At 42.1% G+C, this 13,961-nt stretch overlaps 1 protein-coding gene across 1 annotated transcript in view; it reads left to right on the forward strand.

The window, feature by feature from the left end:
- T265_00046 (hypothetical protein) overlaps window positions 1-13,961 on the forward strand; it is a gene marked incomplete at both ends in the record, with an annotated part of 88,648 nt that overhangs the window by 70,365 nt on the left and 4,322 nt on the right. Inside the window, 2 exons of the mRNA XM_009163703.1 lie at window positions 6,437-7,149; window positions 8,489-8,581. Coding sequence (XP_009161967.1) covers window positions 6,437-7,149; window positions 8,489-8,581 — 806 coding nt within the window. The remainder of the gene's footprint in view (window positions 1-6,436; window positions 7,150-8,488; window positions 8,582-13,961) is intronic.

Consider the following 13,961-nt stretch of genomic DNA (forward strand, 5'->3'; position numbering starts at 1 on the left):
TTTTAAGTCTTGGATGTAATATTAGCCATTTTTCTTTTACAAATCTATAATTTACTGAATGGCGAGAAGTGCGTGATTAACGACAGGTTTAAAGATAGCGTTGGGGGTAACATAACTCTAAAAATTGCCCAACTTAACCACAGCCTCATCGTTTTTTATCACTGCGTTACGGGGACAGTTCGAAAAATGAAATCTATCAGATTTGTCAGAAAAAGGCTGGCTAATCACTATTTCATAGTCCGTCACTTGTACTAACAAATGTGACTTGGAAATCTCGATCATGCTAGCACCAAACGGGGCGCATTTAAACAAAGCTTCCTGATGATAAATGCCCAGTGTAGTATAGCCATTGAAGATTGAACCTTTTTAAACACTTCTCAATTGTGGTAGACTCGATTTTGAGTAAGACGAGTGAGAACTGTCTTCTCACATCACAATTCCATTGGTGGGTGGTTGTTGCTATCATAAAATATCACCGAAGCAGCTGTTCATCATTATTCGGCTTCCAAGCTCAGCAAGCTGTTTGTCTGCAGGGACAATTCTAACTGGTTTTCGCCGTGCACTTCACTCAGATTTTGTCAGGCGCTTTTTGAAGATGCTGTCAGCATGTTGGGTGTGTCGTAGGTACGACGCTATATTTAACATGATACATCACCAACATTGTCATCGTTGAGGTTGAACGGACGGTTTCGAAAATATCAATCACCCCGATTTATAACACCTCGATATATCTAGAGAGTATCCCCACATGCACTGTGTTTTTCCACAAATGTATATGTCAACGAAAGTAAATCACACAATTGATTCGAAGTGTCAGTGTTTTGACGTCTTAGTAGTGTTATCAGTACCAGTCATCCCATTTCCAAGAACAACTTGTTGGTGATCACTTAGGTTGGGCTAGCCATTAATCCCGTGGCTCCGGCAAGTTCTAGTCAGGTTTTAGCTTGAACCTTGTTCCCCCATTGTCGTTCCCTCATCTCCACCTCTTACTGCTCACTCCAACAGATTGTGTTGTATCAAACGAGCAAATAACCCTAACTTATTTGCCTTCACCCAGGCTGTGAATACCCCATATTTGACTGACAGGTTATCAAGACAGGAAATGATAGCCACAAGAAACACGTTTGTGAGTACACACATACACACACACATACTCACAAAACCGAGAACGGGAGAGTGTGACGGACAAATCTCCTATCGGCCTTCCCTGCATCACTATGCTCACAGCGAGGTGGTAGTGGTTATATGATAGGTCAGTATGAAAGGACAGAACAGTATCCATATGTGTTTGCTAATCGAGAACATGCTGGCCACCGCATACGTGTGATCGGTTTGAGGTTGAAGTCTGCTCACCGTTGGGTTAGGCTGAGGTACGACGGAGAACGGGTAGAAGGTTGAGAGGGATGTAAAACATACACACAGTAGTAGTTCGAAACATGCATACATACAAACGCTTGCAATCAAACCAGTTAATTCAAACAAGCGTACACAATAGGAGATAAGAAAGAACGAAAAATATTAAGCAACCACACCCTCACTCCTCAAAAAGCGTGAATATGTTTTATGAGATGGACGTTGGTGAGTGACTGCTGTAGATAGTGGAGAAAGTATATGGACACTCACCAACAGTTTCCGGATATGGAGAAGTGTTCCTTGTCATGAATTTAATGACAGCTTAGTTATTTCAATTTGCTCTTGTCCTACTCCGACAACCTGGCTACGATCGTATACTTGTTCACGTTTTTTCTCAGCCCCAGCGGAAATTCTAGAATCTAGGCGATCCCGTTTGTTAGCCTTCAGCGTCTGAAACCCACAGGCAGTAGACGCTAACGGGAAGATAAGGAAAACTGTCCGTCACCAGTGGCTGATCGTATGTGAGATAACCACTGGTGCTGCCATAGGAGTGATTTACTTTGTAGATGGTGAACAGATTTTAAATATTCAATGTGAGATCCACTTGCGCTAAAAAGTCGAGAAAAAATGCGCAGTTGTTTCGTTGTTGTTGGGACGCATCAATTATGCGCGCCTTCCAAATCTTCAAGGAAAGTAGAACCCACAAATTTCCGATCTCCCGATGAACGCTACACTACTCACCTGTGACTGGCCAGTCAGCACTGAATGACTTGATCGTCAGCACTTCAACAATCAGCTTGGGCAACGTCGTTCAATTCCGCACCGCACGTCAGGCAAACCGGTTTGACTGACCTCTAGGGTGACGATTTCTCAGATGGAAAAACCATTGAGGCTTGGTAGAGACTCATCTCCTGGCTAGGGTAGCAAGCAGCTCTTGTTATCTGATATGGATTTTGCTTAGCAAGCCCGAACTCGAAAACAATCGTGCTTTCGTTTCATTTTTGTTGGAACGCAACATTGTGACCTCCCACTCTTAATCGAGGGGAGACCAACAGCTGGTCACCTTTCATATCATTAGTTTGAGCATCCACTCACCCTCATTCGAGTAAATTCACGTCGCTGGGTGAAAACTTGGATGCCTACATCACTTCATATTTTTTCTCTTTGTCACACTACACAGGTTTAGTAAGTAGTAAAGAGACTCTGGAGACTTTGCTTTGGGTTCTATTCTGCACAACAGAGTTAGTCTAGACTGAAAGGCCAGAAAGATTGTGGAATAGATTTATTTTTTAAACTAGGGAGGGTAGGCAATCAAGTATCTTTAATCTTGCAGGTGTACCCAACACATTTACGATAAGTAGTCTAATGTTGACTCAATCATTTCGGCTCTCTGAGGCCCCAAGAAGCAACGAAAATCGGATTGATGAACGTTTATTTTAACGTTCACCCACTGCATGAGATGCGAAACCAAACCCTAAAAAATTTCGGTTCATCACGCTTTTTCGCGAAATTTATACAACTAAGCACCCAAATACATTCTGTGGCCGTCCTCGTTAGATTCTCAAACAAGCTTTGTTTACTTCGCAAGCATCCATGCTCGTAGGGCATCGACAAACCCTATTGTGTCCGTCGACGTGTGTACGACCGATACGAGATAACCATTTATAAGTTAGGACACTACATCCGTTCCATTATTCATAGAGTTCTCACACGAATCATACTGCAGTTTATAGTAGGACCGTGAGATTGGTTCTTTTTTATTGCGCCGCCAGCTATCATTCCGATAACTTCAGTAAAATACCTAGTTGATACTGCCAGACGCCAATCATCCTTTGTGAGTTGCTGACCACTTGTCATCAGGATGTTGATATTTCGCGCAGGATTCGGGCCGACTCGACCACTTCTGACTGTTCAGTGAAATTTATCACACACAAACCTATGGTATGGTCTCCAGGCCCCAAAATGGTCCCATGCGAATAGCCTGTGTGCAAGAGTGAATAGTCAGGTACACCTTTCACATCGGTGGCCGTACAGACGTTCATTTATTACGTTCGTTGTCACAGAGCTGATGGTTCGTAAAGCTTTGCGAAATCAATTAAATGCCAGTGTGTCAACTTTCGATTATGAGCGTGAGTCCCTCCGTCGTAAAGGACTTTCGCAGGTAGTGCATTTCATATTGTATTCTGAGTTCCCCACATCTTTACACCTTTCAGCCTCAGGATTCTTGTGAACACGTTCATCTCACTGGTATTTCACTCACGGAAAACCGAAGTCAAGAAATGACTATCCATCTATTAAGTGGTGAAATATAGATGCGTTTTGAAAGTCTTTTCGTGCGATTGCTGTGTAGACTACGGTGTTGTGTGATTTTCGGTAGCAGATATAGGTCAGTCCATGTACTGCACGTAGGTTTGTGTGTTCCACACACTTGATGGCCTTACGGATTTTGGTAGTTCCTACTTCTGATTCACATACCACCGTGTTTAAATAATCATTCTTGTGATCTCAGTGTACAATCCTGCCATCTTGTGAAAGTTTAACGATACAATGAAGACGCTTTCTACTCATATTAACAACACCAATAACGATTTCTATAACTCCACCGAATTTGAACATTCCTCCACCTCAGGTGGGTTTCCGTGGTGGTGGAAGCCCAGTGAATTTAGGGTACAATATTTAACAACCGGCTTGATTCAAAAGACTAATCAGGTAAATTCATTTGCCATGTGTAAACTGGCAAAAACCAGCCCCCGGGTTAACTGACTTCTCTTCGAATAAGCTGTGTTTCGTTCACCAAAGTGAAGCTGAAACCGGACTCACAGATGAAGTGCACCGTACTATATCTACGGGGTTAGTTCTAACTCACCAGCTTATCCGAACACAACAGATCTCAGTTCGACTAGAGCTGGTACGGTGCTATAAAAAATTGCCTGAAATTAAACAGGATGTTTTGAAACAAAACTGGTATTCAACACGTGAAGACGTTTGCAATTTTCTGTGAAAGCATTAAGCAGTATCAAATCGTTCGCAGTTTGAACATATTCAAATGAAAGCAGACGATGACTGAAGCAGCAACTGTTCCGCTGCACAAAATCCACTATTCATTTCACGATGACCGGTTACATTATTGATTTCAGATTCATCAAACCTTCAATTAGCCGAGAATTCAGAAAGAGTAATATTTCAGCCCCTTTAAGAACCTTTCGAACCTTTTGGTCGTAGAACTTTACAGTTATAAAAAGCAACGACTGATCGTTTTTACATCGAATGCATACAACTGTTCTGTTGACAAGGGCGATTATTTTAAGAGAGGCTTTTCCACGTACTCATTTGCAACCTCTTCTAGTCCGCCGATGTGATAAGTTCCATGTAAGGGAGCCAGTAGTAGAGTTATTTGAAGCACGTATTTTCCGGTTCATTATTTTAAAATGGGTTATTTTATAGATGGCAGCATTGAACCCCGAAATATGGGTGACAACTTTTTTTGGGTCATAGAAATATGGGGACAACTTTTTTGGGTCATAGTAAACTCTCTGAGTATCCGTGTCCACTACCTCTTTCATCCGTGCTTCTGACTGTCAGTGGCAAGCTAGAACTAATTGATATTAGTTTTGCTAAAAACTGCCTCCGTTAATCCGGTCTGTCCTTATTCCTGCTCGAACGATGTTTTCTGTTACTGTCACATTGTTACCAAATCACATAACGACTGGTACTGAACCAGTAGACCTATGAATGACATGATATTTTCTGTAATTGAACCGCTGATACGGTAACCACCCATAAAAGCTGGCCACGTCGTCACGCGGATATACTACATTTAGGGTCGTTGAAAGGTGAAACAATAGGCTAGTGATCAACGTTCATGAACAAATCAGCACTACCGAATAGGTGTGTATGACCGCCGTGTGTGTGTGGGTAGGGGGCAAAAATTGCAACTTAACTTTTATCGTTCAACCGAAAAGTGAATATTATATTCCGGGCGAACAGTCGTTGACTTTTTCAGTAGTCACGCACAATTTTGATGATGGATAAAGTTCCAACGTAGTTTAGTGTTTGGTCAAAACTCTTGGTAAGCTAATTGTCAGTATATTGTGTGTTATACAGCTGGATGTTATCCTTGTTCATAATGCCGGCCACTGTTTCAAACGGCGCCAAAGTACGTGTTAGGCATTCAGATTTCTGGTTGTCTAGTCATCATTTTCAGCTTCTGGCCAATGAAAAAGTGCTCTGATCCCATTATGGCCCGTACACAATAGGCTGTTCTGGGTACTACATACAGACGCCTTTTATTTCAAGTAATAATGTCAAAAAACCCCAGGAATTTAACTCACACTTGACTTTACTGTTTATTTAAGTAAAATGAAACTGCATGCTCTCAAATCCTGACCTTTAGAGGTGTAGGCTCTCAAAACCTAAGACTTTCTAAATTTTAACTTCCACCCACTTGGAATTATTCTGTAAAAGCCCGACGTACGTTTCCATAAATCGAGTGTTGAATAACCTGTTTGCCTGCTGAGGCGACAGTTGAAAATTAAAAAGCTAGAAAATAGAAGTTTGGCTAATCTAAGATTGAGAACTGATCTCAGAGGATAAGCAAGATACTTTCGTTCGGGGCACATATAAAAGGCCTTTTTTCAGATAAGCGGACTCTACTGGCTATTGGGGGAGAGGGTAAAATAACCCCAAAGTAATAGTCTTTAGATGTCGACCAGCCGCATTCGTAAAATTGAAGTAAACCGCTTGTTTTTTTTGACGCTTCTTTGGGTTGCATGGTAGGTAAGACCGTTGACTCTACGTTATCTGTCTAATCAAAAGGGGATTATCTGAAGTAGTGCATCGTGTCCTGATAGCCAATTACAATGAGTATGGTAGCCTAAAGGTGTACTACATAATCCTCTTGATTGTTCTTTATGGCCTGAATTATCTTGTACCAGAACCTGTGTTAACATATAACTTCCTCAGGAGCAAAACAGAAACACCATCTCGAGAAGCTCACTTACATATTATTCTATATCTCTCTGCCGAGAAAAAAATGTACAAAGTATTCTATCTTTCATTTTATATCTGACTCCTCAATACGTAGATTGTCCACCTACTGGAGCAACTTCTTCAGATATATCCTTACCACCCTGGCTCTATAATATGAGTTCCGCGGTAAAGAGCAGAGCAGCTCACTTTTCTGGCCCAACAACAACTTCAACATCAGCAACAGTGCATGCAGGCAGTAAACCTACAGACTACAGTCAATACACCGCAGCCCGAACGGATCAATTATTTCCACTTCCCCCAGTTCCGCATTTTCCATTCTCCGACACTATTGATTCGTTTCCGACAGTAAATGCGTCCATGCAACAGCAAATGTCAAACTCCAGTGGTTCTGGCGGCAAGCTGGATCAACCAATGTCAAATGGCTCATCTCAAGACGGTGCAAGCACTCATCTTGCTCAGAGTGGTGGTCGTATACACAGCATCAGCTCACTGGCCCTATCAGGTCTGTCGCAGTCACTGAAGTCTGATTCACTTGGTGGAGATTCGACGAACGATAATGAAGCGGTCAGTACGGTTCGACTGCGCCCCTCCACGAAAGGTACAATAGGGATGTTGAGTAAAGCAATCATAGAATCTGTACCCACTCGTGGCGAAGGTCAAACCAACACAATGAATGGTATCGTGCACAACACGTTGCGCAAGACGAGGTCAGATATGAAAGTTATTCACCGCTATTTGGTCCAAGTGAAGCACGATACACGGGACATTCATCAGATTCCGTATTACGAGCTTGACCAGTACATTCAAGTGAGTGTGTTCAATTAATATGGCACTGTATTCTCATTTAGTTCAAATTGATTGTAAGATTATACCTTAGCAACAAGAATGCCCTGGAAAATAAAAGATAACTTACGCAAGTGGCAGAAAATTTCCTCACTTCAACTGCATTTCGGTAACAAACTGCGAACACGTTTCCCTTTCCTGGCAGCTGGCAGTTTGAGCACATGCAGCGTGTGGAACTATTACTACTCTCTATACAGTTTCAAGTCTAGGTCTTGCTAGTGTAATCCATTAGCTACTCTGGCAGGAATCTGCTCACGTTCCACCCGGCGGCTGTCTCAGCTCCAGCTCAGGCATCCTAATTTGAGCCTTTTTATTTCAGCTCCAATAAAGCGCACTTTATTGTTTGAAGCCTCTTGAAACATCGACAGATTCATGGGCAGTAACGGAGCATTTTAAGCTTAGAGAAATGATAAATCTCTATATAGCTTGCTCGGTGCTGTAACAAACATACTGCACTACACTTTTGCTGTATTTTTCATCAGCAAGGTGTCCAAAACAACAACCAATTCCACAGACAGCACCACAGGAAGGTGTGATTGGTCCGAAAAGCCTAATTATGTCCTCTCTTACTGAGAAAATATAGTAAACCACCCAGATGGCCTAGGTGGCGTGCCCAGTTGAACTTCCAGTTTTTAATATTCTTCTAACCAGTAGGCTGCAAAAGAGTCGCCTCATGTTTTAGCTGAATGTATTTTTACCTGGTAAGCTGCAGCTCATTAGGATGATGAGATTGTTCAAAATTACACCGCGGGTATCAACGCTCTTGGGGCTCCTCAGCTAGACGCAGTCGCCGAGTTTCCTTGCTCTGCAATGATACAGTGATTTCGAGTTTGACACTCACTGATTAAATATAAATAAACTAGAGAATTGTTGAAACATATAATGTGATTGCGATTCCACTGAGGTCATCTTTACTAGCAAGTGACTGTTTAACCCCAACTACATCAATTTAGCCTTCAACGGCAAAATGAGGTTCCTGAAAACTCAGCGGCTACAACGAACTCATGAGTTTTGAAAAAGGTGAAGCCGAAACTGGGCAGTTTTGATTGTTCATCAGCTTTATAAGGAACGCCGTATTGATCATGGCCGACTCAGACAGTACGGCCGGACAGACTGGGAGTGCCCAGTAGTCTTGGACTCGTACGATAGATAGACTGGTTCAATTTCCAGCGGCTTTTCGGTTCCGAACGTCGGCGCTGTATTGAGAACAAGTTGTCTTTCATCTCAAAAGCGCTATACATACGCGCCTGATGCCCCATAGTTGGCCACTGGATCTTACGTGATCACATTCATTCACTTTCAGGATTTTGTACTGACCGCAAAGAAGAAGGACGGACATGAATATGAACCGGAATCACTGAAGGCTTTCGTGCATTCTTTAGAACGACACTTGAAAGTGAGTTCTCTTGATATTCCTCACATTCAGTTGACGACAAACTTGTGCTAGTGTCACAACTGAGCGACTTGTTGAAAGTAATCCACCAGTTCTGAATACTGAGTTGAGATGGTCTGGCGGGACACTTCCGACAATGTGCTTATCATGCCTTCTAGCCAACGTGCCTGGAATACATGCGAGCGCACGTTCCTGTTTGACAGCTAATTTTATTACCGGATCACAATTGATAATCGCAGAAAAACCGATAAGGATGTGTGCAGTTGAATAAATTGTCCACTAAAATTGGAATAAAATGGATTGGTATGTAGAACATAGACGTTTCAAGTATGGAGCATTTTGGGATTGTGTCTACAAATTGGACATTGTTCAAAATGCCGTTCCCCTCTGAGCATAGGTTAGATGCCAGAGTTCGAAACAAGGTTTCGTGGTTTTGAATTGCCATGCTTGCCTGCTATTGCTGTGTCTGCTAAAAGAACCAATACTGGCTTACACTGGACAAGGCCAATAATAGATGGCTAAACGTCATATTGTTTGGGTTCCCCGAAACTTGGACATAGATATTCGCCTTGCGGTGTATTGTAGAACTGATAAAGGCTCCACTTCTAGTCAGGTGCAGCGTGCATTTAATACAAAAAGAGTACATGCTGTATTGAGCGTGCTTTTTCACCCAGAAGTAGAACGCTTTGAATATTACTGCTCATTTAGCAACCATAATAACATCAACAGCACTTCTGGATAACCCCACGGGCGCATAAAATATATGGTTGAATTTCTCGGGACATAGGTGTGGCATAATGTGTGCATTGCGGGCTTTTCAATGAACGTTCCTCGTTGAGAATTAGGCGGCACCTTTTCTGTAAGTTTGAAATGACTGAGCATCTAATAAAACATAACATGAGCTTGCCGTGAATTTTTCCGCTCGACCTTCGTGTATCCGTACTTGATTTCAGAAACTGTGTATCATCCGAGCTTTCGAATTTGTTTGCATTCGCATAGTTTAGTTACCACACGCATTTCTTTATTTGTTGTACAACATGTGGCTGAGGACAGAGAATGAACTCGTGTGTGCGGCCCTTGCTGCATGTTTGTTTGCTTGCAAACAAGGGCGCGAAGGATACAGTAATCTGCCGGGCACGTGCTTCGAGCAATATATCAAAGAATGGATTGTGCAAAGTGCATGGATGGAATAGTCATCACATGTCAAAGAGTATAGGTTTCACGTCCTTGGTTGAAGCATCAGGAAGAACTGTTGAATAGATAGGTAGATAGATGGAGTCATGTGTTTATTGGTGGTGAAGAAGATCTGACTATTGTACTCTGGCTGTCCTTGGTAAACAATAGGATCTATGCGTAGAACCAGCTCACTTGCAAAAGTGCACATTCGTTTATGCACTTCAAAGTAAAATCGAATTGTGTACAACACTCTGGCCTAGGTGTTTACCAGTTTGGTGTTCCTCTGTGCTACGTGGACGACCCGTCAAACATTTGCGTGGGTCTATTTTACCAATTCGATTGTTTGCTTTCAGGCATTCTAACGGTTTGTGCAAAAGCGGACGTGTTAACTTGAGCGGAGGAGTCACTCGAGTGCTACCTGATCAGCCGCTTCCCATTGTCATTTACGTAACGCTGTCATTCTCGAAAAAAAAATCAAGACATATGAACTATAATAACTGTACGAAGCTACACACTAGAAAATGCTAGTAGGATTGAGGAAATCATATAGGTTGGTGGCTACAACCGACGTGCTAATAACAACAGCTCCTGAACAAACAATAGTTCAACACTGTCCCGAAGCAGGTTATTCTTCTGAAATTACAAAAATATCAAACTGTGTCCAAGCAGTCATTCGCATCCGGTGCACGCGGAAGCGGAAGTGTGTAAGAATTAAAAAAAAGTGGACTTGCTAATTACCACACCTCTACTGCCCGACAAACCAATGCGTCCAATTAAAGTGTGAGATGAAAGTCGCTGAGATTTGCAACTTAATTGTATGCAGAACGGCGGAGGTGGGTGAGGAAAGAGCGCAACGGAACAGCGGAAATGTTTACAAACCTGCCGCAATTCCTTAGCCCTGGACAAACACACGCTATTCACTCTTTGAATATAACCTCGGTAAACGTGTTTTTCTCAATAAGTGGGGTATGATAGAACTTGAATTTGGATTTATGAAATTTTATCGACTCTTCAGATTGAAGAGTTGATGAACTTCGCAAAAAAGTGTGGTTGCTTCACGGTCGAATTGTTTTACGCAACAGCTGTGCGTATTTTTGTGGTTGTGCATCACCAAAATGCACACAAGCACACGTCATACACAGCCCGAAAGTTCGTACTGACCAATTAAGACATTTTCTAACTGGTGTAATATCATCTACGGCTTGGTCGGGAATAGTGTCGCTATGTTAAGCGTACTGAAGGTGATTCACAAAACTGTCCACGTATCAAACCATATATGTGGGTAAATGTGATATCCTGTCTATTGAGATGCTCACCACCTGTGGCAGACCACGTTTCCTGAACAATACTCCCATGCCTTTTTGTTCCTGTCCTTCCTACACAGACCCACATAGGTCGGGTGTTATTACGTGAACTTGGCTTTCACTCGTACAACTTGTTCACCCACAATTAGGCATATATTATGTCTGCACTCTACACACAAATGTATCAAGATGGTGACAATGTTCTTCTGCTACATCTCTCTAATGGTCTTGACCAGTGTTTTTATGCCCTGGCATTTACACTAGTTATATACTTACTTTCGGGACAGTCGTCAACAATGTGAACAACAGGTGGACAGATTGAATTGGTCAACGTTAGGTCACATGGATAGATCTGCAATACACCATATACCTCATAATAGTAGCCACTTGGATGGAAGTAATATTTTGAAAAAAAGAAATTACAAAAATATCAAACTGTGTCCAAGCAGTCATTCGCATCCGGTGCACGCGGAAGCGGAAGTGTGTAAGAATTAAAAAAAAGTGGACTTGCTAATTACCACACCTCTACTGCCCGACAAACCAATGCGTCCAATTAAAGTGTGAGATGAAAGTCGCTGAGATTTGCAACTTAATTGTATGCAGAACGGCGGAGGTGGGTGAGGAAAGAGCGCAACGGAACAGCGGAAATGTTTACAAACCTGCCGCAATTCCTTAGCCCTGGACAAACACACGCTATTCACTCTTTGAATATAACCTCGGTAAACGTGTTTTTCTCAATAAGTGGGGTATGATAGAACTTGAATTTGGATTTATGAAATTTTATCGACTCTTCAGATTGAAGAGTTGATGAACTTCGCAAAAAAGTGTGGTTGCTTCACGGTCGAATTGTTTTACGCAACAGCTGTGCGTATTTTTGTGGTTGTGCATCACCAAAATGCACACAAGCACACGTCATACACAGCCCGAAAGTTCGTACTGACCAATTAAGACATTTTCTAACTGGTGTAATATCATCTACGGCTTGGTCGGGAATAGTGTCGCTATGTTAAGCGTACTGAAGGTGATTCACAAAACTGTCCACGTATCAAACCATATATGTGGGTAAATGTGATATCCTGTCTATTGAGATGCTCACCACCTGTGGCAGACCACGTTTCCTGAACAATACTCCCATGCCTTTTTGTTCCTGTCCTTCCTACACAGACCCACATAGGTCGGGTGTTATTACGTGAACTTGGCTTTCACTCGTACAACTTGTTCACCCACAATTAGGCATATATTATGTCTGCACTCTACACACAAATGTATCAAGATGGTGACAATGTTCTTCTGCTACATCTCTCTAATGGTCTTGACCAGTGTTTTTATGCCCTGGCATTTACACTAGTTATATACTTACTTTCGGGACAGTCGTCAACAATGTGAACAACAGGTGGACAGATTGAATTGGTCAACGTTAGGTCACATGGATAGATCTGCAATACACCATATACCTCATAATAGTAGCCACTTGGATGGAAGTAATATTTTGAAAAAAACCCTATGAAGTTAGATTCAACAACTGCATCCTACAATATAATCCCAGAGTAACCCTAATAGACTCCGAGTTACCTACTGGCATGGTCCGTGAAAAAGGGCACCTCCCAACAAAAATGAGAACATTATTTACGGTTGAAATGTTGTTAAAGGCATACGGCAAAAAACAAACAAACAAATAGAATACAGTTTTAACGTAGGTATAAGGTCCAGCATCATAAATGAATTCTCGATACGTGAATAGAATGAGTTTAAGATTTGTCTAACGGCTGTCGGTCCCCTCGAAAACAAACAGCCTGAAAGCGATTTCGTCATCTAGAGCCATAACATTTTTCAGTGACTATTCAAAACGTTTTTTCAATCTTTCTGGAACTCAGTGTTGTTATCCCTTCTGAGTGTCCGTCTTGTTTGTACAAATCACTTTTAGATAGAATATTCGGGCTTGGTTAGCAAGTTGTTCGCATGAATTCTGGAAAAATCTCAGACAAGCTTCTTAGTCATCGATAGTAGCAGCAGAAGTCCCATTTGATTAACCACGCAACAACTGGAAAAACTAGACCCTTCCGGGTTGAGTAACATTCAAGAACAAAATTTGCGACTGCACATTTTCTAACTCCAGCCTATTCATTTCTGACGTCGCTATGGTTGGCCAGTTAACAAGTCTTACTGACGCATACTGTCCAATATTTCTAAAATCCCTACAATAGAACAATGTCCCAAGAATACTTTCCCCTTTTTATTCCGCCAAACAATTGCCAGTTTGCTCCTGGGAGAGTGAAGTGACAGTTTCCAAATAATATTACCAAGGTGAAAAGGACCAGTACGTCTTTCTTTCAGAGGGCAGACTCAGTTTTACTTTTCCGTACCTGCTATACCAAACGGGACAACTAAAAAGGCCGTCAGCGAACAATTCATCTCTCATGGCGCTATGCACTAGTTTTGTAGTCACACCTACCGGTGGTGTGTTCAGCCGTGGAACTCATTAGTAGGCTCCAGTGACGCACGCCAAAATAACCAATGAGACAGAATCGGACGTTTGAAAATCCCGTTTCAGCGAAGTTGAACAGAAAAAGATTGACATACGAAGTTTTGTCACTTCTTGATTCCCACAAGGCGGTGGTCCCTTTAGGGAGCGAAGAGCACACTGAACGAAAATATCCAGTCCTTGATGATATTATTCAACTTACTAGTCAAATGGTAATGCACGTGGGACCTGGATTCATGTAGGTGGAGATCCACAGGCGGGAGTTTTTTATCGAGGAACCACAGTTAACCTTAAAACCGACGAAAAATGAAAGTTACCTATTTTACAGAGAGCTATCGGTAGATAAACGTTACAGGTTGGGTTGCATGTGTACAGGCCTGGTTGTTGCGCAGTGTACCACGAATAAAGTTGTGCACTGCAG

The sequence above is a fragment of the Opisthorchis viverrini genome (genome assembly GCF_000715545.1).
Source record: "Opisthorchis viverrini unplaced genomic scaffold opera_v5_1, whole genome shotgun sequence".
NCBI classification, from domain to species: Eukaryota; Metazoa; Platyhelminthes; class Trematoda; order Opisthorchiida; family Opisthorchiidae; genus Opisthorchis; species Opisthorchis viverrini.